Source organism: Pipistrellus kuhlii, unplaced genomic scaffold (genome assembly GCF_014108245.1).
Source record: "Pipistrellus kuhlii isolate mPipKuh1 unplaced genomic scaffold, mPipKuh1.p scaffold_m20_p_11, whole genome shotgun sequence".
In the NCBI taxonomy this organism is placed as follows: Eukaryota; Metazoa; Chordata; class Mammalia; order Chiroptera; family Vespertilionidae; genus Pipistrellus; species Pipistrellus kuhlii.
The window spans coordinates 23,923,232-23,947,926 of NW_023425416.1; the positions used below are offsets into that span (position 1 = coordinate 23,923,232).

The 24,695-nt window shown below is 53.8% G+C and overlaps 1 protein-coding gene across 1 annotated transcript in view; it reads right to left on the reverse strand.

Moving 5' to 3' along the window:
• The window catches only part of SPSB4 (splA/ryanodine receptor domain and SOCS box containing 4), a 68,889-nt gene extending 44,755 nt beyond the window's left edge, over positions 1–24,134 (reverse strand). The window contains exons 1-2 of the mRNA XM_036431282.2: positions 23,525–24,134; positions 7,677–8,542 (exon numbers count right to left, since the gene is read on the reverse strand). Coding sequence (XP_036287175.1) covers positions 7,677–8,376 — 700 coding nt within the window. The 5' untranslated portion in view covers positions 8,377–8,542; positions 23,525–24,134. The remainder of the gene's footprint in view (positions 1–7,676; positions 8,543–23,524) is intronic.
• Positions 24,135–24,695: the final 561 nt, after the last annotated feature.

Below are 24,695 nucleotides of genomic sequence, written 5' to 3' on the forward strand. Positions count from 1 at the left end.
GAGGACGGGAACATGAGGGCAGTGGGCTGGGCGGGGAAGGGAGCGGATGCCGAAGGCACGGGGATCGCCCTCACATCAGCGGGCCAGGAGGGACCGTGGCAGAGCCGGGCTCGGCGATGCTGGCCTCGCTGGAACAGGGAAGAGGCCCTTTCCAACAAAGAGGTCAGCACAGACCAAGGGATAAGCTGGCTAACGTGGCTGCAGGATCAGAGTGGGGTTTGGCGGGTGGAACGTGGGACTGGGGGTCACCCAGAGTGTGCTGGCCTGGTCCTCTGCCCACCTTCACCGGGCAGCATCATGGGCATCACCTAGGAGCTGATGAAATGCAGACACTGCTTTCCTAAGTCCAAGTCTGCACGTAACAAGACCTCCCCCCGCACACTCCCCCTCCCCAACCCCACGGCTGACTCCAAGGCACCCTGAGGCTTGAGAAGCACTGGTGACAGGCCTAGGGGTGAGTCCCACCACCACACTCACTTTGCAGGTAGGAGAGAGAAGGCTGACACCCTCACCAGGGAAGTCACCCCTGGGAGCTACAAAACACTGGAGCCCAGCTGGATCCTTTAACACGGCTCAGAGTGAAGGCGACACACTGTCAGCTCACTGGTAACACGTCCACAGTGGCCTGTGAACCTCAGACGGCATTCCCACCATATCCACTAAAGGGTCAAAAACCGCCCAGACCAACATGCTCCCCGGTGTGAAATCCCTCACATTTCACAAGGTGGACCCAAATTTAATAACGATAATTGTTCCCGCATTTAATAATGCTAAGTAATTTTACAATCGATGGGAGCTCTGAAAGTCAAAACGGGCGTTTTTTTAAACCCACCTTTTTCAACACCTACTATTTATCAGGCACCAGCCTAGTCATGTTGTACTGGAATGGCAAGACCTGAGTTGAACTGCAGGGCCCGTCATGCTGCGTCCGCTTGGCCTGGGTGTGGGGACAGGTGTGCCCGGCATGGCATGCAAGTCAAGGTGGGAATTGGCCACTTAGGAGGCAGGTCTTTAAGGCGGAGGCGGCAGCTGATTGCCAGGCCCCCTCTACTCCAGCCAGCCTGGCTCAGGCCTTGCTGCACTGCAGGAGAGAGAGCTAGTTGTTCAGGGGACAGGAGGCCAGTGCCTGAACGTGCATTTATTGAGCACCTACTACGTACTAAGCAGTGCTTCCCAAACTTTTGACATATGTGTACCCCTTCTATAATTTTCGTAACGCTGAGTACCCCTCGTACTCATGAGAACGTAGAATTAGGCGCAGCTAAGCACGGTGCAGTGCATATCCCCACCAAACTCTGGTGCAACGCGTACCCCCACCAAACTCTTCCCGTACCCCTGAGGGTATGCGTACCACACTTTGGGAAACACTGTACTAAGGGATGCTGTGGGGGTTGGCCAGGAAGGATACAGTCTCCACTTCGAAGAACTGCCACTTTCAGCAGGAGCAGCCATAGCACTAACAGCAGCAGAACACACATAGTGTGACCTCCTCTGGGCATGTCAGGGCACAGGAGTCCTATCTGCCGACATCCACCTGATGTGAGGACTGACTGGATTATGCAGCTCCAAGGGTCTGAGATCAACCACGAGCTTAAACCCTCCTTAATAACAAAGTCATGCTATTCTACTGTATTTTGAGCTAGAAACGGACTCATTCACAAGCATTCCTCGGGTGCCCGCGATGAGCTCGGCACTGGGCACGCTCCAATTGGCAATGCTGGAGAAGCTTCAGTTCTGCATCGGTTTTAAGACCCTCAGCAACTCTGCAAGGTACGCATCATTATTTCCATTGCACAGGTGGTAAAACTAAGGCTCCGGGGTGCTGATTTGGCAGAAGGGGGTAAGACATGGAATTCAAATCAAGATCAAAAGTCTATTCTCAAAGTCTGGAAACTGTCTCATGTCCAAAACTAGGGGATGGAATAATTAAATTACGATAAAGCCATACCACAGACACCCAAGTAGCTGTTAACAAAGAAGGGAGCAGCTCCATGCAAATTACATTAAATAATCACCAAGATAGATATGAAGAGGGGAAGTGAGAGGCAGAGCCATGTGTGCAGCATGATCACACTTGTGTAAAATGTCCGTGTCATACAATCCTGGCAGGACACACGAGAGACTGCTAACTGTGGCTGCCATCAGGGAGAGGAGTGGGGAGTTGTGGTGGTGTGGGGGTACTTCACTGGCTACCCTTGGGTAGGGTTTAAACGTGCCGCCATGCACACGGTTTCCCTCTGAGGGGTAAATGCATCCTATTTCTAAATCCTTCTCTGTCCACTTTCCCACATATGCCTCCCAAGTCACACCCTCTGTGCCCTAAGCAGCTTTATCTCCGACTGGGGAGAAGAAGGCAGACCCACATGGGAGTGAGGGAACAGGGCGACCAGGGGAAGAGCTCAGTGCTGAACGGAGGGTGCAGGGGACAGAGCCCTGGCTGAGGGCTGGGGGGCAGGCTGGATTCGGGCAGCATCACAGGGCAGGGGGTGAGGGGGAGCCCAGGCCTGGCTCCGGTGAGGAGGGAAGAGGAGCTGAGTCCAGACGTCAGCAGGGCTGTGAGGACCGTGCCACTCGGGAGACACCGGGGAGCTGAGCAGGAAGGTCAGGAGTTCAGCGCAGACCGGGAGGGAAGCTCTGGCGAGGGCATGATGTCCTTGTGGCCATCCTGGAAGACAGCTCTCTCTGGCCCTCATCAATTCCGGGAACCCTGGCTGGCCGCCAGCCTCCTCTGCTGAGCCATCGCGCCAATAAATAGTTGTTGGCAGATCAATTAAACCATCTAGGAACTGCGTCTGGAAACACAATTTCCCCGGCTCGATGCAGGCAGACAAGTCTCTCTGCCAGTCAGATCCCACGGTGCCCACTCTCCATCCTCAGAGAGTCAGCCCAGGACACCGGCACCTGCTCCGTGGAACCAGGCCCTGAGCTGTGGGCGGAATGGAGGCAGGGCTGGCCCAGGCCGCGGGGCGGGCCCGGGAGCGGTTATGACCTGGGTTTAAGTATAGCTCTGCTACTTGGGCAAATTCTTCACTTTCCAAGAATCAGTTTCCTTTTGTAAAATGGGGATGATAACAGTCACCTTGCCTCAAGGTTTATTGTGTCACACACACACACACACACACACACACACACACACACGACAAAAGAATAAAATGAGCGCAACACTTGGCCTAAGGCACAGAACATGGGTGGTATCTTTTAAAAGGTATAATTAAATTACTATGACCCTCAAATCAAAACTGCCCAGGACTCCAAGCCTGCTTGTCTCCATCTGTGGCTCCTCTCCACTTCCTGTGTCACTCACATACCACTCACCACCCAAGAACTCCAAGACGGGAGACAAAGCCGGTGTGTCAGCCCTCCTGGCAGCCAGCATGGAGGAGGAGCCAGGAGCATGAGCCCAGGAGCGAATCCTGAAACCAGCCCAGAGCGGATTCCAAAGGCCTGGCCTATCCCAGGGGCCAAACCTCACAGCAGTCGGGACATTTTCAGCGACAGTATCCCGTTAGCAATCAAAGCGTGCCTGATTCGTGGCCACTGCTGGGGCTGTTTGGAGCACCCAGAGGAGCTCTACGCTGAGCCAAGAGCTTTGGGTGCTGGGAGGGAGGAGGAAGCACAGGGACAGCCTCTCAGGACCTCCCCGGAACTCACAGCTAAAGGAAAGGGTCCTGCCCTTTGCTGCATCTGGACGGGGGAAGCAACTTCTTCGGTCCGTTCTCTTCCTGCCTTGTCTGCAAACAGCTCCACGAGGGACCCACTGGCCCAGTCTGCCAGTGTGAATCCTGCGTCCCTCAGTTCCTAGCTGTGTGAGCAACTGACTCAAGCTCTCTGCGCCTCAATTCTTCATCATAAAATGAAGATGGTAATACAGGTATTAAGCTCACAGAGTTGTCACCAGGACTGAGTTAGAATCTGTAAAGTGCTTAGAATGCAGTCCAGCACAGACTAAGCACTGTATTAGTTTTTGCTGTTATTACCGTGTCTCCCCGAAAATAAGACATCCTCCGAAAATAAGACCTAGCGCATGGAAAGATAAGACATCCCCTGAAAATAAGACTTAGCGCAACTTTGGGAGAAAAAATTAATATAAGACACTGTCTTATTTTCGGGGAAACAGGGTATATACGTATCCGTTATTGCTGCTGTCATTATTTGGACCCTGGACCCCGTCGTCGCCTGGAGACAGCTTGCCCGTTCGCTTGGCCTCGCTTCCGTTCTCAGCTCACTCCGGGAGGCCTGCAGCTCTTTAGAGCAAACCCCAGGTGCTGAGCGGCTTCCCCCGCATTTGCAACGGAGAGAGCACTTCCGGGAGCTCTTCCCTCAATGAACACATGCTTCAGAGTTAAATGCAGTTAGCGCTTTCTAAGTCTTGCTTTTACGGTCATAAATATTCAGAAATTGAGGAAATGGGATAGCTTACTTTAATCACATTAGAGGAGGAGGAGCCTCTACCAAGGCCATTTCTGTTTTCATCCATAAGCGAACCCCAGGACCGGGCCCAGCTCACCTAGTTAATCCAAGCAGGGAGCACGGATGGCTCTGTGCCTGCCTGCTCTGTGCTGGCGAGCTTTACAAAGGAGAACAATGGGTTCGGAGAGAGGAGGTGATCGTTGCCCCTGGCCTCCTGGAGGGCGCTGGGCTCTGGGAGGCCCCGGGCAGAGTTCAGCCCCATGACCTCTGCTCTGGAGCCTGTCTCTAACTGTGGCCAGGTCCCAGGAGGGTCTGGGTTTGGGGACCCGCCATCATTCCACGACCGCTGTGGACTCAGAATTCTCATGCACAGAATCCCACCTTGGGGTCCCTGCCCAGAGACTCCCTAGGGCCAAACCCTTCCCGCTGCCCAGTGTCCCACAGGTGGACTTCAGCCCAGGTCGCCAACTATAGGCATCGCAGAGTCCCTTCCCAAGTAGCTCCTGCCAGACTCCACTGCAGCCTGTGCTACGGCCCATCCTATAGTCAGGTCTTGTCACACTGATCATGGGCCTTCAGAAGCCCGGAGAAGCTGACCTCCTCTTTCTGCAGGCAGACCCTTCCTGAGTCAGAGAACAGGACCCCTATCTGGGGGGCAGGCCAGTGGCACAGCAGACCAGCCAATCTTGTCACCGAATGGGAGATGCCATGGGCTCACGTCCATGGCACCCTGGACTCCCCTGGAGTCCTGGATGGGCATTCCAGCTTCAGCCCACCCAGGGGAAAAATCACTGCCAGGGTGGAGGATGGGACACTCCAAACTTCAGTCTCGAGTTTCTTTAGCCACCTGAAGGATCCAGGAGTTCACTGTTCTTCCCCACGCAGACCCCCGCCCCCAGCAGCACACCGAGGAGGACCCCGTGGCTAGATTGCTCCAATCCTATTGTGTGTGGGAGAGCCGCTGGCTGCAACCTTGCTAGCACCTTAGCTTTGAACCTGAAAACCAAGCCCCAGGTGATACCCAAGTGTGAATCAATGCCCAGGAAGAGGCCCACCTCAGGGAGGGGGGGGGGGAGAAGGGGAGGGGGCCAGCTGTTGGCTCAGGTAGCTCCCACAGGGTGTCAATGCCAGCCTTTCATCACAGCTACTATATAATTGGTGCCCCCACACCAGATCTCACCGTAGCTATGCAAAGGATCTGATACTGTCCCAATTTACGGATGAGTGAAATGAGTCGCAAGGCATTGGAGTGACTGTCGCACCAAAGACACAAGGAGGCAGCCACTTTTCCAAAGACACAGTTAAGGATGCAGTTGGAAATAAGGCAGATCAGACTCAAGAGCCGTATACCAGGCCCACCTGTCTAGCCCAGGGATTAATTCTGGCAAGCACGTTTCTCAATTCTGATTTTAGCAGAGTGTTGTTGGTGTCGTTTTCCTCAGCCCTGACGTGTGCCCGGTCCCCATGGCCCGGCATTCTCCACAAGGCACTGGGATGACTAAACCAGCCTTCCCAGGACACACTCGTCTGCTCCCGGATTTAACCCGTTAATCAGAACAAACGGAACAACACTGTGCCATTCAACGGCAATCTCAGTCCGGCGACTAGAAAAACAAAATGCGAGCAAGAATGCCACGGGTTATACCAGAGAGCTGAGCATACGTGTGTTGGCCTGAAACCCTCGAACACTAACCCGCCCTGCAGGTAAGTATAAATCTTACTTGAGTAAAACCTTGCTCTTGGCTTTTCTTGAGTGTTACCCTCAATCCCTCAACTTAGGGAGGGAGGGGGGGGGAAGCGTGAAAAAAAGAGCGGGCTCCAGAGGCTGGCACACCCGGGGAGACCTGGTACCAGCTCTCTGTAGCCCCACCATTCAGTGTCTCATCGCTAAAATGGGGACAGTTATGGCTCCCATGTAAAATGAGTAAAAGTGAAATGCTGGCGTTCAGCACCCACCTCTGTGCGTATACGAGGGCTGTGAGCTTTATCGGGTGCGGCGGGACCTCTGATTGGACAAGGAGTGTGCGAGCCCACAAGATCCTGCATTGTTACGGGACAGACATCCTTGTGCCCCTCTGCGCAGAGGCCACCCTGCCTCCAGGGGTGACTCCACCCTAAAACCAGGCACCATTTTTGGGACTGCGGCCTCGCGGGATGACTGTATGTTCAATGCAGGGAGACCTTAGAACTGTTAGGAGTCAAGCCCAGCAGCCTACAGGCTCGTCTGCAGCCTGCAAGGGTGTTTTGTTGGCCCACGTGCTGTTTTCAGCAGCGACCAACTTTAAGACGGGGGTAGCTCACACAAAATCTAGGTTTCTGGGTCCCCTTGAAACACGAGAAGATTCCACAATGGGCAGCTCTCCTTCCCGCTGAGGCGCTGATCGGCCAGAGAGCAGAGGCAACTGTCCCCTTTAACAGACAGGTCACCAGGAAGAGCCGGAATCGGGGTGTTTAGCCCTGCCTACAGCAGGTTGCCAATAAATGATAGCTGTGATCTTATTATTTATTAGTAACTTCCGTGCAAGGCGCTTAAGTACAGGGACTGTGCTTTCTAACTGGTCGCTCCCCTTCTGCTGTGAGCAGGAGGCCGGGCACACGGGGAGACCTCGTTTTTGCATAACCTTTATGCAGGCCTGAGGATTCAAAGTCAGCATCCACACTCAAAACCTTATTAGGCTGAAACCAGTTTGGCTCAATGGATAGAGCCTCGGCCTGCAGACTGAAAGGTCCCAGGTTCAATTCCGGTCAAGGGCATGTACCTTGGTTTCGGGCACATCCCCAGTAGGAATTGTGCAGGAGGCAGCTGGTCAAATGTTTATCTCTCTATCTCTCTAATTCTCTCTATCTCTTTAATTCTCCCTCCTCTCTGTAAAAAATCAAATATATATATATATATATATATATATATATATATATATATATATTAAGCCCTTATTAGGTGCCAATCACTCTACTAATGACTTCACCTATGGTATTATCTCATTTGATCTTCAGAACACAGCAGCCCTAGCCATAATTACAAACAGTGGGGAAACTGAGGCACTGCGCAGGCTAACAAAGCCAGCCAAGGAGAGATAAGACTCAAACCCAACCGCGTGTCCGCAGCGTCCACGTCCTCACCACACTCCGCATACCACGGCAGGGTCACCCCAGGTGCGGATGGATGGCGGGCAGGGCCTCTCACCTGCGTCCAGCCTCCCTCGCCGACCCCCTCCTCCCCTACACCCCCCAACCCCGGAGCCAGGCCGACCCTGGGATGCACTTACGGTCCAGGCCGTTGATGTAGCGCATGGTGACCTCACAGTGGCCCCACACGGCGCTCACCACCGGGTACAGCTTCTTGCCCTTGAGGCCGCGGAAGGCCACGCCCAGGTACTGGCCGTCCACCACGAAGCTGAGCGTGCCCTCGTCCATGTCCAGCACCACGAGCAGCGAGTCCGGCAGCGCGAAGGCCTCCTCGGGCCCCAGGAAGGCCGGGTAGGCCACGCCGGGCCGGTTCTTGCCGTCGTGCAGGAGGCGGCTGCGGCCCAGGTCCCAGCCCCACGACTCGGCGTCGCTGCCCACCAGCGCCGTGTAGCCCACCGAGTGCAGCGGCGCGCGCGCCGTGGCCACGCCCACCACCGCGTGCGTGCCGCGCTGCCGCGCCGGCCAGCGGATCTGCCAGGCGTGCAGCCCGCGCGCGTGGCCCACCTTGCCGCGGATGCCGTCCGTGCTCTGCGCCACCGGGTGCCGGTGGAAGGTCAGCCGGTCGTCGTCCTTGACGAACACGTTGAGCGAGCGGTCCTCGGGGTTCCACGCGTGCCGCAGCTGCGCCGCCGGCCCGGCCGCCGGCATGTCCAGCAGCTGGTCCAGCCGCGCCGGCCGCTCCGGCTCCGCCCCGCGCAGCTCCCGCTTGTTGGCCGGCCGCAGCGCCGCCGGCTCGCGCACCTCCACCGACTTGAGGCTCCCCGACAGTTTCTGGCCCATGGTTCACTCCCAGGAGGGGCTCAAGCTCAGGCCGCCGCTGCTGCTACCTCGTGGGAGCTGCCGTGCCCCGCTGCCAGGGATGGGCCGGGGGCCTGGGCACCACCAGGCTGCCGGACGGTCTACCACCTCCACAGCCTCTGCCGGGCTGGGGCAGGGGCCCAAGCTCCTGGAAGGAAGCAGAGGGCATAGGTGTTATCACAGCAGCATCGATGGCATGGACGCCCATGCCTTGGCTGAGCCCTTCACCATGCTTTCATAATAATTCATGCATCTGGCGCTTACCTAATACGTGCCGTATGCCAGACACTGTTCTAAAAATGATTTACATGTATTAGTTTATTTAATCCTTAAACCACCCCATGACATATACATGACTCCCAAATTAGAGATGAGAAAATTAAAAGAGGCAGGGTAAGTAATTCACCGAAGTCCTACGGCTAAGAAGGGGCTGCTGAGCCAGGACTCAAACGCAGGCCCTGGCTTCAGCGTCCATGGTCTGTCCTTGGAGCAGTCCCAGGTCATTTTTTATTTTTTTGGAAATGTGGACTAAACCCGGAGACGTAAGTGACTTGTCCAAGACCACTGAGGCTGGAGAGGAGCACAGCTGCCTAAGACATGGGGGCCGGAGACACAGAGGCGATGGCCCCTCGTCTCCTGTCGCTGGCTGGCCTGGGGAGCTTACATAGCATCTAAAGAACAGTCAAGCCCTAACCGGTTTGGCTCAGTGGATAGAACGTCGGCCTCTGGACTGAAGGGTCCCAGGTTCGGTTCCGGTCAAGGGCATGTACCTTGGTTGTGGGCACATCCCCAGTGGGAGGTGTGCAGGAGGCGGCTGACTGATGTTTCTCTCTCATCGATGTTTCCGGCTCTCTATCCCTCTCCCTTTCTCTCCGTAAAAAAAAGCAACAAAATATATTTTTAAAAATAAAAATAAATAAAAAATAAAGAACAGTGTTGAGAAGTAAAGACACAGGGCGAGGACCTAGCACGATCACCCAGGGACATGGAGATGGACACAAGGCAGCCATCTGAGGATGGGGTAGGGTCTCCATGGGAAGACGAGCAGGAAGCGGGGGTATAAGGGAGCTGGTGTCCAGGCTCTGGACCCAAACAGAACTGCATCCAAATCCCTCCATCTCTCTGAGACTCCAGTTTCCTCATCTATAAAATGGAGATAAAATGCTTCCCTCCAGGTGGCATGGGAGCCTGAGACCTTGTGGGCAGGCTTCCCTCTCTGGGTCTATCCGCTGGGCATCCCAGGAGAATGCTTTCTCTTTGGAGGGGCAAGCTCTTTCTTTGGGCAGATAACCCCTGCCATTCACTCTGGGAAACCTCCTGTGAGGCAGGATCCTAGTTTTAGGGATGGGGACTTGGCCACCATCACTAGGAGACCAGCCAGACCCCGGTGCTTGAATGGGCCCTGGTGTGAGTTGAGATGGGGAGCTGAGCCCTGCAGCCTGTCCAGGGAAGGGGCCTGTGCCCTCCCCACGCTGGCCTGAGAGCTACTGGGCTCAGAAAATCCTCCCCTGAGGCAGGCCAGGAGACAGGTGTGTTTTATCCCTTGCCCCACGGGCCTTCCACCCAAACAGCGGCAGGACTCCCAGCCAGAGTGCAAGGGAGGGACGCCTGCGGCCACACAGCACAGGCAGAGATGCCTTGGGCTTCTCCTTGAACCCTCCTACTTCATTCTCAACTCCCATGTCCTTTCCTATCTATGGTCAGACCCCAGCTCCGGCTCGCGCAGACGCCAACCAGACCGCTCTGGCTAGTGTTGAATCTGGAGGAATACCAGTACACAGAGCAAGGAAAAACTCACAACCCTTGACAGTTCTAAGTTAGCAGGATAAAAATGCGCCTTTGGATCTCCCAAATCACCCACGACAAAAGAGGAAGAGACGCAGGAATGCAAATTCTATCTTCGGCAAAACTGGAGCACATTTGTTAACCTGAACCACAACTTCTAAGGAGAGGCTGCCAGAAGCAGTATGAAGGGCTGCCAAACGCGGTGAGGATCCAAGGAGGTGTGAGAAAGCACCCACACAAGCCACCTGTGGCTGTGACGCTCGGATAAAGCTGCCTGATCGCTCTGGGATGATACTCCCTGAAGGAAACAAAACAAAACAACAAAACAAAGGTTCCTAACCAGGAAAAATGGGAACAGGGCGTGTGCCCTGGCCATGGGAGCTCCTGTGACACCCAGGCCACCCAGGAACATGGACGCGAACATAAGGCCAACCACCTTATGGGGTGGGGTCTCATGGGAAAGTCGGTTTGAGGTGGGGGGGGGAGGGGTGAGGAGGGAGGAGGAGGACAGGGCTAACAGGGAACCACAGACCAGCCATCTTCACAGGGAGCAGTGTGTTGGTGAGGCAGAGCAGGAGAGGGGCGTGAATGGGGGGAAGGCTATAGCAGCAGGTCTCTGCTGTCTGGGTAGAAGCTAAAAGAAATCACTGCCACGGTCCTGTGAACAGTTACCATGAACCTGAGAGCGACCCTGCTGTCCTGGAATACTCCCATGAGCCTCCTCTACTTGCATCCCCTACAAATGCTGATCTGAGAAGGTTCGCCCCTTTCCAAGAGCAAGCAGCACACAATACAGTCCAATATGCTAGAGGAGAAATTAAGGAGGAGGAGAATTGGGGGGGGGGGGGGGGGGGGGGGAGGCGGGAAAGGCAAACCAAGAAAACTCGCCAGAAAAAAAGCTGCACAAAGCACATGAAAATCATGATCACATTTGTAAACTAATTTTATGATCACTTTTTCAAAAGGGAGACAACTAGTCTAGTCTTTTAAAATATTTTAATGCATTTTATGTAGTTCTAAAGGCTCCCTCCAGAAGAACTAAAAATACAGACCTTCCAGTTCTTAGAAGGAACACAACACAAAATAAAATAATACCATGCAAGGGTTTGTTTTAAAAAGCAATGAAAGCAAAAAGACATAAAACTACTAAAAAGAAAGGATCTTAAGATCGGGGAACAAGACAAAATCCTCAACAGGATGCTTCCTACCAGAGACATCCCCAAAGCAAAGTGATTTGACAATTCCGAAAATAAAGGAAGAGCAAATATATACCGGGTGTGTGCTCCTCAAATTAAACAGGCACTATTGCCTTAACATAGTCAAGTAAAGTTGAATTCAGGATAAATGGTTCCAAATAAGACAAAGAAGAACACTTTATAATGATAACAAATATGGCCCTAACCGGTTTGGCTCAGTGGATAGAGCGTTGGCCTGCAGACTGAAGGGTCCCAGGTTCAATTCTGGTCAAGGGCATGTATCTTGGTTGCGGGCACATCCCCAATAGGGGCTGTGCATGAGGCAACTGATGGTTGTTTCTCTCTCATTAATGTTTCTCTCTATCCTTCTCCCTTCCTCTAAACTTCAGTTCTCAAAATAAAAATAATAATAATAATAATAATAATAATAATAATAACGAATATGACCCACAATTGAAATGACAGCACCAAAATTCGGAGCAAAAGCAATGGGAAACACTAGGAAGAACCGACAGATACACTGCAGAGGCAGGTGATTTTCTTTCTTTCTTTTTTTAAAAAATATATTTTATTGATTTTACACAGAGAGGAATTGAGAGGGACAGAGAGTTAGAAACGTCGATGAGAGAGAAACATGGACCAGCTGCCTCTTGCACACCCCCCACTGGGGATGTGCCCGCAACCAAGGTACATGCCCTTGACCGGAATCGAACCTGGGACCTTTCAGTCTGCAGGCCGACACTCTATCCACTGAGCCAAACCGGTCCCAGCGAGGCAGGTGATTTTCATTCACCTCTTTCAGCTCGTGAGGATCAAGAGACCATATCAGGTAAAGTCAGAAAAAACAAAATTGCATTATTAATAAGATAGTTGTAATGGATGTATACTTTGAAAAATTTTTCCATATTTTAGACCACAAATAGACCACAAATAAAAAGGATGAAGTAATACAGAATCTGATAAAGTAGAAGCAAACCTAGAAATTAATCACAAAATTTTGGATCACAAAATTATGGATTACAAAACTCTACCACATGGAACCTTTTTAAAAAACTCTCCTTTAGTCTCCCTACTCTGTTTATATCTGTTACTTACAAATGACCGGCTTACCAGGCACATCAGGGAATTCCCCTCAGGAGGCAGCCGTGGTCTCAGGCTCGCAGCAGCAGGCCAGCTATTGCCGGAGCACCTCCTTTCCCACCGCTCGCACCCCTCGGCGCTGTGGGCAGGAGGCTGCAGCCAGCCCTGTGTCACTGCGGTGTTTCTCAAGCTTTACGAAAACCACCCCTTGTTTTTCTGTGTGTCCTCTCTGTCATGGAGCAGTTTTGCCAATTTAAATGTGACTACGGTATGAACAGTAAGTAAAATGACAGTAAACAAACAAAAAAAACTCTCTTTTACAAAACCCAGATTTTAAAAAGAGAGATCTAGATAGAAGTTGCAGAATACCTAGAGAATAAGAATAATAAGAAATATTCCATGTATTAGAATCTGGGGGATCTCACCCAAATTGGTGCTCAGAGGCCATTATGCCTGTTTTACTTATACTAGCAAATAAAAAAGCATAAGAATACATGAATGAAGCAAAATAAGATAGGAAAAAATAGAACTAATCAAACAATCTGAGCACTGGTTCTTTGGTGGGGCGGGGAATACAGTACCACAAAAACCAACCCAATAAAACATATGAACCACTTAATCTACTCATTTAGTCTATATTATGTTATCATATTATTATTAGATTATACCTATATTGTTAATCTATCGTGTTGATAATACTAGTATGGACCCTTGATATGATGTAATGAAGTAACACATTACCTCTATGGTTGTCCTCCTACAACCCCTGAGTCTAATCATGAGAGAAACATGGGACAAATTCCATCAAAATACCCCACTCCTCCTCCTCCAAACTGTCAAGGCCATTAAAGACAGTCACAGCCAAAAGGAGCCTAAGGAGAAAGACATAACAACCAAATATGATGTGATGTCCTGGATAAGATCCTGGAACAAAAAAGGACATTAGGTAAAAACTAAGGAAATCTGAATGAAGTATGACCTTTAGTTTATAACAATAATCAATACTGGTTCATTAGTTGTGATAAATGTAGCACACTAATGTAAGATGTTAATAATAGGGGACACTGGGTGTGAGAATATAGGACTCTCTGTACCATCTACTTAGTTTTTCTATCAATCTAAATCTAGTCTAAATAAAGTCTATTTAGTAAAAACATTAATTTCTAAATCTTAGATAATACCAAAAAAATGTACAAAAACTTGAAATCAACTCTATCTCATTAACCAGATATAAACATTGTTAGTATTTGGATGTATTTCATTTTATCCCTTTCTTGTCCATAAAATATTAGTAAGTTTTCTTTTTTAAAATTGGCATCATGGGACTTTATTCAGGTTATTTCACCTAGAATTTAATAATTAACATGTTCATATATTACTAAATATACTTTATATTTTTAAATATATGTTATTGATTTTTTACAAAGAGGAAGGGAGAGGGATAGAGAGTTAAAAACATCGATGAGAGAGAAACATGGATCAGCTGCCTCCTCCTGCACATCCCCTACCGGGGATGTGTCCTCAACCATGCCCTTGACCAAAATCGACTCAGTCCCCACGCCAACGCTCTATCCACTGGGCCAAACCGGTTAGGACCTAAATATACTTTAAATGCATGACTTTATGATTAAATAAAATAATAAACCTTGTAAACCACTTAATCATTTAAAAGAGAAAAGCAGAAGACACAAATGCGTATGAAATAAAAATGTGAACTAACCAAATGGCATAGCAAAAAACACCCATAAAATAAGTTAGACTTGTTTGTTGTTTTAAAATGGGGAGATATGTGCAACACAAATCATAAATATGACAAACTCCTACCCATGAGTCCCAGAAGACCAACCCCAATACAAAATGACAGGATACTACAGACAGTTTACACATAAAAAACAGCTTCTTTGAAAAGATGACCTATCAAATGTGTAAGAAAAGAGAAACAAACTAGTTAGAACGACAATGAAATGCCCTTTTGGTGTATTAGTGAAGATCAAAAAGCTGGACAACACTATCCTGGAGAAGCAGGCAGGTTCCTGCACTGCTAAATGGAAGGTTAAATGGTGTAACCTCAGTGAATGGCAAATTAGCTCCTTCTCTCAGAATTACAAATGCACACACCCTTGACCTAGCAAGTCCACTTCCAGTATTTATTTAGATATGCTCTCAAATGTGCAAAACTTCATATATACATATAATATGTGTATATGTACTATGTAGCATGTATGTATAATATTTATTATATGTAATACAAGTATATGTAAATTACTGTGTGTGTCACATATATAAATACACAATTGCTTATCATAGTAAAATATTGGGAGAACCCCAAATGAAGACGGGATAAATTTTTTTGCAAGAAGTTCTGCTTTTTATTGCATTGAAGATTGTAAATGATAAGACTATAAATTATGGCAAATCCATATAAGAAAAAACTAGGCAGCTGGAGAAAAGAAGGTACTGATACGGAAGATCCAACCGACAGACAAAGTCCAACAAACAAGGTGCTGTGTCCGGTTTGCTACCATTCATGACTGTGGAGGGCGAGGGATGGGTGAAAGGAGTAAGAGGAAAGAGAGAAGAAAGGGAGAAAGGGAGAGGGAGAGGGGCATTTAACCCAAAGGGTTTCGTCCAGTCCTTGAGACTCATTTAAATTATGAGAAATATGATAACATGTGAGCCCTAGCCAGTTTGGCTCAGTGGATAGAGCGTTGGCCTATGGACTAAAGGGGTTCCTGGTTGCTTCCAATCAAGGACACGAACCTCGGTTGCAGGCTCCTCCCTGGCCCTGGCTCCTGGTCAGGGCTCATGCAGGAGGCAACCAACATCAATTCCTGTCACATCGACATTTCTCTCTGTCTTTCCCTCTCTCTTCCACTCTCTCTAGAAACCAATGGGAAAATATCCTCAGGTGAGGATAAAAATAATAATAATAATAATAACAACATGTGAGAGGCACAGGGCGTGTTGTGGAGACTCCATTGGTTGGACCAGCCCACACACCCAGGGTTCTCTCTGGAAGATCACACAGACTGCCCACGGGCCTCTAAGTGGGAGGTCAGAGGGCTTGGAATCTGCCACTTTCGTAATTCACTTAAAGGCCCCTCTGCTGGCATTCTAACAGAGCAGGAAACTCGGCTCCAAGAGGAAGCAGCCTGACCCAAGTCACACAGGTAAAGCCACCTACGTAGTGCTGCTCCCACCTACGTAGTCCGAACCCGGAGTCCCCCTTGCCTCTGCTTCCCTGTTCCTTCCCCATCGCTAACCTTAAAGATACATACTCGCCGAGACCGGTTTGACTCAGTGGACAGAGTGTCGGCCTGCGGGCTGAAAAGTCCCAGGTTCAATTCCGGTCAAGGGCATGTACCTTGGTTGCGGGCACATCCCCAGTAGGAGGTGTGCAAGAGGCAGCTGATTAATGATTCTCTCTCATCGATGTTTCTAACTCTATCCCTCTCTCTTCCTCTCTGTGAAAAATCAATAAAATATATTAGGGGGAAAAAAAGATACGTACTCACTCTGTGCCAGGTGGCAAGCCAGCTGGTTCGCAGGAACTACGAGGCATGTACCCCTTCACTCAGAAGAGGAAACGGACTCCCAGGGAGAGGTTCCCAGCGAGTGGCAGGGCGGGGGTGGACCCCAGGGCCCCAGTCGGACGAGCCTGTGCTCCACCATCCTCCTCCACGCGGTTAGAACAGAGCCTCTCCATGATGCCCACGCAGGACATGTCTACGGGAAAGTGCCCACTCTGCTGCTGTTGGAGAGACGGCCTGAAGGTGTTTGAGAGCAGCAGCTACAGAGGAGACCCATGCGGGGTCATGGAGGGCAAGGTGCTCTCCCTCCTGGCCTCAGGGCCTCGACGCCTCTGCCACTGTCAGTGGCCGGCGGGGATCCCAAAGGCTGCCCACACTGGGGACATGGTAAGGGGGACTTATAACAGACAGCCCCCCTTTGCTGCCCCCCTCCCCCCAGACAGGGACCAGGACGGAGTGTTCGTGCCCACTGAGGAAAACTAGTGACATCACAATATAAGGAAGGACAGGCAGGGGGTGAATTCCTGCCTGTCCACTGGGCCTGGCCAAGGGGTTAACCTCCTTGAGACGGATCCAAAAAGTGTGGCTGACCAGGTGCTCGCCTCGCCGGCCTTTGCAAGGATCATGGTTGACATCTGTGAAGCCTGGAATGGCACAGGGCACCCGAGAGACACCAAGAGAACATTAAGTGCTGCTTTAAACTGTGTACGTCCTCCAGCATGACCCTCTCTCCATCTGAACGCACCCTAAAGAAACAGCCGTGGCTGAGCCCCAGGATTCAGCTACAGAACAACCTTCAAGGGCAACAGTCAGGATCAGAATCAAGAAACAGAATGACCACCAAAACCAGTTTGGCTCAGTGGATAGAGCGTCGGCCTGCAGACTGAAAGGTCCCAGGTTCGATTCTGGTCAAGGGCATGTACCTTGGTTGTGGGCACATCCCCAGTAGGAGGTGTGCAGGAGGCGGTTAATCAATGTTTCTCTATCATCAGTGTTTCTAACTTTCTATCCCTCTCCCTTCCTCTCTGTAAAAAATCAATAAAATGTATTTGAAAGGAAGAAAGAAAGAAAGAAAGAAAGAAAGAAAGAAAGAAAGAAAGAAAGAAAATGACCAGCCCCACCGGCATAGCTCAGTGCTTGAGCATTGATTGACCTGTGAACCAGGAGGTCACGGTTCGATTCCCGGTCAGGGCACATGCCCGCGTTGCGGACTCGATCCCCCGTGTGGGGTGCGCAGGAGGCAGCCAGTCAATGATTCTTTCTCATCATTGATGTTTCTATCTCTCTCTTCCTCTCTGAATTAATTTTTTTTTTTTAATGTAAAAAAGAAACAATGACCAGCTGAAGACAGGGCCAAGGCCAGAGCTAGAAGACAGGAAGTGACAGAGTCCCAGCTCCTAAACTGGTGAGTCACAGGTAAGTCCTCATGTCTTTGTCCAGACGTGTGGGGCCCTGAGTCCATCCTTCCTCCTCCCCCTAGTCCTGCCTGTGAGCCCTACCTCCCCCAAGAAGCCAGCCCCATGCCACCCGGCCTCCAGGTGCCTGCCCCCCACCCTGGGCCAGCCAGGACTCCCTGGTCCTGCTCATCTGCATCTTTCTACCTTGAGGGGCACTCCTCTGCGGACAGGGAGCCTTCACCCGGCCTCCTCGCTCCCCTCGCACAGATACGGGCTCAGTACTTTGAAGACAGGGCCGAGCACACGTGTGGGAGTGGAGGGGCGACGCTGGGCTTGAGGGAGGTCTCATCGTCCGCTCTCTTTAGAGTCACAAGGTGAGGTGGGAACACCGGGCCCCGTTCTGCCACCGACGCAGCCTCTGGGCAGCTGACCTCAGACTGTAGCCACCGTTTGTTAGACACCGCGGTGCACCCCTCCTGCTTGCAGTCCTCATCTGTTTGTTCAGCAGACACTTATGAATGTCTGCCACGTGCCAGGCTCTGTGCTGCTAAGAGCTGGGGACACGGTAGTGGCCACACCAGGCTCCATCCCTGCCCTCTCTCTCCAGCCAGAGGGAGTGGGCGCTTGTCACCTTTCTCTTTCGGTCTACACTACAGCTCGTGGCCCGGGGCCAGGCTCACGGCAGACACCAGAGAGCTCACTTCCTGATGGAAATCACATTATCTCTGAGTCCGGAAGCCTGGGGGGGGCACACTGAGCCATGCCTACGGCGCCTCCATCCCATCCCCCACCAAACGAATGCCAGTAAGCACCCCCCTGCACGCCTGGCTGAGGACATTTGGTTTGGCGGGGAATGGGATGGAGGCGCCGTAGGCATTGCTCTGCGTGTGAGCAAACGCACCATCCTCTGCCACGTGTGGAGGGGGGTGCTTACTGGCATCATGGGGAAGGACCCGCCCCAGGACTTCAATGGTGGCAGAGCGAGAAAACAGAACCTCAGACTGCCCATCACCCTTCCCAGGACCCTGGCGGGTGTGGCAGTTCAATAGGGAAGTGAGGAGACACGGAGCATCGATGGCGCAACGCGTAAGAAGCCTCAGCTGCTGGCAAAATGTGACACTCGGTCTTCAGAGGCCGAGGACTCGGGAGTCCCTTCCTGGAAGGCCCTGTCTGGCTGGGCTCGCCCAGGCAGGGGGTTTGCCAGGCGGCATGGCTGCTGCAGGAACTGGCCATGACGGGGGGGCAGTGCTCCCCTCAGGGTGGCCTTTGGCTTCAGACTCGCTGAGGTAGTGGGTGGCTGTGGATTTCGTCCCTTCTTTTAAGCAGAGCAATGATGCCTCCCTGGATCCGAGGCCAAAGGAAGTCTGAGACCCTATCACTTCCTTCCCTCGAGGGAGAGCTGACGTCCGGTTACAGGTCTGAAAAGTGACAAGAACTGTAATAAGCAGTGCAGGTGAATGCCCCTGGAGTTCCTTTAATACATTGCATGCTGCTTTCAGATACATACCCCAGCACCCGCACAACGCAACGCCAGTCTCATCATGCTCCCTGCTTAAGATCCTCCCGTCTCTCCACCGGAACAAGTGCAGACTCCTGACCCTAACCCTCCCCAAATGCTCCCCCAGCCCATCTTCCTCCGTGAACCCCTTCTCCATCTGCCCACCCATGCCCTGACATGCTGCTGCCCTTGCTCCTTCTCTCTCCCTGCTCACCCCCACACTGCACACATCTGGGTCCCGCTGTTCTCAGAACCCTGCCCCTGTCTCCATCACAGACTAATCACAAGAGGCCATGGTGTCTTCTTAGCTGCCTCCCTCCCACCCGCCGGGAACACACAGCGAGGCTGGGCCTTCTCACTGGCGTCCCTGGGACCCGGCGTGGCTCCGGCCCGGGGAGAGTGGTGGGTGACCGTCTACACAGCACCCAGGCCCGGACAGATGAATAAAAGCCACCTGCCGCCTCACAAAGCACTCCGCCGAGATGAGAATGGGGAGCACCCAGCTCCGGAGCCCTGTCTTGGCTCCTCATGTTCATCCCTGTGCCTCTGTAAAGAGACAACGATGCCTCCGTGGACTGGGGTTTTGTGAGATTTTTCTTAGTACACACATGAAGCAGACGAGCTGTTTTATGAAAAGAGGCTCATTCAGCAGGAACCTGCCAGTGATGCATAAGCTAAAGGACCCCCAGGTTTTATTCCCAGGCGACCATTAGCGTGCCCCCTCTGTCCACAGGCACAGAGCTCCCCCTGCCACTGGCCAGGCAGGCCCTCCCTTCCTAGGAGCTCACAAAGAGGGCCATCTGTCCAGGCCCAGGTGCGGCCGTCTCACGCCTGTCTCTCTGGAGCGGAATCAATGAGGCTTCCCCCGGGCCTCTCCTTCGTGTGGGGTTTCCATGGGAATCCTCCCACGCGTGACTGAGCCAGGAGCCCCCAAGGCGGGAGCTCGGGCTGGCAGCCAACACGAGGAGCAGGCGCTGGGATGAAGGAGGTTTGCAGGCCAGCAATGCTCCGCAAGGTCATTTGAAAGAGACACACCTTCCAGGCAGGCCTGGTCCGCACTGCAGCGCCCCTGTGCCCAGAGGGCTGCCCCAGGCACATATGGGTGGCTCTGCAGGTGCAGGACAGCTGGCTGCTGGGAGGCCCAGCAAGGCTGAGGCTGGAGCAAAGCTGGAGGACAGGGGTGGGGGAAGGTGCTGCATAATGCGACCCTCTTGGGAAGACTCCTAAGGAGAAAACACAAGCGTCTTCATGCCCAGCCCCTCCGTTCTCTCCCAGGCTGCCCTCTGCCCCAGTGGTATAGCCGGTTGTCCGAAAACTCGGATGCCTGAAAGAAAAGCGAACCTATTCATGCCTCAGACTTTATCTAGATCACGTGTGTCAAACACAAGGCCCGCGGGCCAAATCCGTCCCGCCAGGCCTTGCAATGTGGCCCGCACCGCGCTGTCATCACTGCACTCCGCTGCGTTTCCATCACAATGACAGTTTATGACTGTTCAGTAAACCATTCGGCCCGCGATTTAGGCTGGATTTTAGATTTTGGCCCCTTCTCTGATTGAGTTCGACACCCCTAATCTAGATCATAATAGGGATCTGCTGAGATTTCGGAAGGTCCCTCTGGTAAGCCTGAGGGGTGTCTGCGATCATTTTTGAGATACCAGGGCGGGGAGACTGGAGAGGAAAAGGGGATGGTGAGGAAGCAGGGAGCCAGGGAGAACCAGAGGGGGGGGTGGGGAGGGGGCAGCACCAGGGGGGAGGGAGCCACTCGGCCCCATGAACCTGTGTGACTTGCAAATCGCACTGTGTGTGTGGCTGACAGGTCAGATGTCTCTGTGGCCCAACTCGCTGGACGGAACTTCACTTTTCCCTGAAGAAGGCAGAGCTCCAGGCTCACCCCAAATGACATTCCGCAGCAGGAGCAGCCAGGTGCCGAGTGTGGGCCTCTTCCTCTGAACACAACAGCACACGAAGGAGTAGGGCTCACAGCGGCTTCCTGCCACCTCCTGGCTCCAGAGCCCACCTTGCTTGCCCCACAAACGGGCTGCCCCTTAGGTCACATCTTCAGTCTCTTTTCTCTCTCTCTCTCTCTCTCTCTCTCTCTCTCTCTCTCTCTCCATGTGTCTTGGCTTGATGGGCATTTCCAGCCCTTGCAGATTCTCCCAAACTGGGTCTCCAGCCCTGCCTTCTCCCCTCAGCACCCAGCGACCTAGAAGCTTCGGGGCCCCCGGGACTAGGGCTCCTTCACAAGACCTTTGTTAAAGCCAGCTGGCTTCTTTTCACCATACGCCTCCACCCTCTCCAGATGTCAGACCTGGAGGCACCCACGGGCACCTCCGAGCCCAGACACCAGGGCTGGCCTCAGCCCTGACCCTCTCTGGCATACCAGGTTCTTCTCTGCACGTCCCTGTGTCTGCCATGGCCCCCCATCTCTCAGGCTCCCTCCCTCACTGTCCTTCCACTTCCCCGGCCTGGGTGTCTGCAGTGCTGGTCTTACAGGGCTACGGGGCTCCAATCTGTGCTCCCAACCCACCTTTTCTTTCCACTCTCCAGGGAGCTTCTCCAGGGAGAAGGTGCACCCCTGAGCTTGTAGCATAAAAGTATCATTCTTGTTTATTTCCCCCCCAGCCAGTCTCCCTGCATGGCCCACTGCAGACCAGTCACAGCAGACTCCCCAGGCGCCCCATACCCCGGTGTCCCGGGAGCCCTCCCACCTCCTCCTGCCTGGCTGGCACACACTAATCCCTACCCCACATCCAAGCAGGCCGGCCGCCTCCACAGCACCCGCCTCCCTCCTGCATCAGTCTCAGAAATAAAACAGAAATATAAACTGGGAAGATGCTTAAGCGGAATAGCTGGCAAGTTGAATTTTGTTTGTTGTTTGCCAAATGTAGCTTACATCTCATGTATTACTACTTTTAAGGAAGAGGAAAATAATGAAATCAGGGCCCTGGCTGGGTAGCTCAGTTGGCTAGAGCTCGTCCTGGTATGCTAGCGATGGAAAGTGGGTTCGAACCTCAGTCAGAGCACATAGAAGAATCAACCAACGAATGCATAAATGAGTGAAACAAGAAAACGCTCTTTTTAAAAAAATAAATAGAATCAATCAGAGAGCTATGCCCTTGTGTAAAGCGTGTTTATATTATACCACCGACACTTTGTCTTTCTAAGAACTCCGTAATCATCAGCGCTTAAAATAAATGAAGGGTTCGGAGGATGAGGAGGGATTCCCCGTCAGCCTGAGTGACAGAAGCTGCAGGATCTAGGGCAGAGGCCCCACAATGGGGAAGTCCAGTGTCCTGATCCTCCCCTCTCGCCCAGGTGCACGGCGCAGGGACTGGCAGAGAAGAGGGTGGGCAGATCCTGAATTCTGATAGCGTTTTATCCCAGGCTCAGCGTCACATTTTAAGTCTTCCTGATTTAGGCTCATCGGAGCGCGGGGGTGGGGGGTGGGGCGGGGGAGGGGATGTGGGGGAGGATAGGGACGAAGATTCCTGGAGAGGAGAGAACTGCTCTGACCCCCACCTCCAATCTCTTCCAGAGGAGGTAATCGAGCTGGGAGAGAACACAGTACTTGCCCAAGGTCATCCCACAGGCGGGTGGTGGAGGCAGAATTTGAACTCACACACACACACACACACCCCGCCCCCCACGTCCTGGTGACAGGGGTACAGAGGCTCCCGGCTCTCCCTCCCAGTCTGTAACAGCTCCTGCTGCACCTCCGAGTGCAGGGAGGTGGGGGCAGCCTCTTCCCCCGCCCCGCACCCACTATTCCTGCGCTAACCTGACCCACACGTTTGCAGCCCTCCTGGCTCCAGCCTCCTCCCTCCCTTCTTCCCAAACCCCAGACCCCAGACCCCAACCCCCTGCCCGCCACTCCGGAGCCGGAGACCCCCTCCCTCCAGAGCCGCGCCGGCAAGTTTGTCTCCAAGCAGCAAGGCCGGGACCTGGCGCCCAACAGCGTTCAGGCCGGGCGGCCAGCCACGCGACCCCAGGGTCCAGCAGAAAAATAATAAATGACGACAGCTCCCGCTTCACCAGAGCCCACTGCGTGCGGGAGATGCTGCCGCTCCGGAAAGTTGGGTGGCACGCTGGGGCCCACACCGCGATAATAACGCCAGTTAGCATTGGATGGAGGGCTTCTTGAGCGCCAGGCGCAGGTCTGCAGGCGTTAGGGGCGCAGATCCCGCCAGGACCCCCAAACACGGGCACTACCGTTATCACCCCCATCCTCCGGGGAGAAAATCGAGGTTTGGAGACTTGCCCAAGGTCACGCAGCCAGTGAATGGACCCAAACCCAGGCAGGGTGACCTGGGGGGGGGGGGGGCGCGAAGGAGGGGGTGAGGTTGGGGGGAGGGAACAATTTTTTGTGCCATCTCCATTACTCAGAGAAGTAGCAGGCTACCACCCTGCAGTGCCAGGGGCTGGCCCCGAACGCCCCAAGGCTGCGCGCAAACCACCCAGCTCCCAGCTCCGACGACTCCAGCCGACGGCGGAGAGGAATTCCCGGGGACCCGGGCGGGACCGCGGCCAGGAGCGCCGGCTGCGGCGAGTGCCGGCTCGCACGCGGTCCGCGCGGCCAGATCCCGGCTCCCGGCTCCCGTGCGCCTCGGGGCGCCCCTCCCCAGAAGCTGGAGAAGGAACACTCACCATAAAAGAGAGGGCGACCGCCTGCAGGTCTGGGCTTCCCAGGGAGGCGCCCGCCCCAGCTTCCCCCGGAGACGCCGGCTGGCTCCCTGGGGCCAGGGGTGCGTCCTCCCGGCGGGTGCCCGGCAGCAGCGCCCCCTCCGCCCGGCGGGGTGGCCTGGAGTTGGAGCGTTCTTGGGGAAGTTGGCGCTCGGACGCCGCGGGAAGGTGCGGGAGGTCGGTCGGCGAGGAGCGGGCAGGCGCCCTCCTGCGCGGATCCCGGGGGCGCGCCGAGGCCCTCGCTGTAGCCGCTGCTCCAAAGCTCTCCGCGCCCCGACGCGGAGGGAGGGCGGCGAGTCCCGAGCTCAGGGCTCACGGGCCGCGCCTCGGCCGCCCTGCGTCTTCCCCGGCGCCCGGAGCGCGGGCAGCGGCGGTGGCTGGCGTTGGGCCCCGGCCGCGGACTGCGGGGCGCTCATCGCCCTCCCCGGGGGCCGGGCGCCTTTGTGCGCGGGGCGCGCCGGCCGCCGCGGCCAGCCCTGGATGCTGCAGCCGCCGCCGCCTCCCCCTCCGCCGCCGCCGCCCGCTCCCCGCCTTCCCGGCCGGCCCGGAGGCTGCAGCTGAAAGCCGATCCGGCTGAGCTCATCCCTGAAGGCCACTAATCCAATAGCCGCGGAAGGCGCGGCCGCCGGGAACGCCCCTTCCCCCACCATCCCGCGCCCCGGCCCGCCCGTCCCAGCCCGGGCCGCTGCTGCCGGCGCCGCCGCCACCTTCCCGAGGCCACCCGCTGGCGGGAGAGGGAAGTGGAGCCCGCGCCCCGGTGCAGAGCCGGCGGCGGCGAGGTCGCCATTCACCCGCCCGCTCACTCCCTCACTCACGCACTCATTCATTCATGCGCGCGGGTCCTCCCCCATTCATTCAAGCGCGCCCGCCCGGGTGGGTACCCCCGAGGGGGAGGAGACACCCTGCGCCATTCTGGAAGCTTGGGTGTCTTTACCCAACCGACGCACGTGGGCAAGAGCAGCCGGGAAAAGAGAATGGTTGAATATCCTCTTGACCTAGACACAGGACCACACTTTTTTATTTTTTTTAAAGATCAAGCTCCAACTCTCATCTCTGGAAGTTCAATTGCATACTGTACTTGCTTCGCAGGGCCTTCCCGGCTCGCCCACCGGAGCTGCTGGGAAGTGGATTTCTC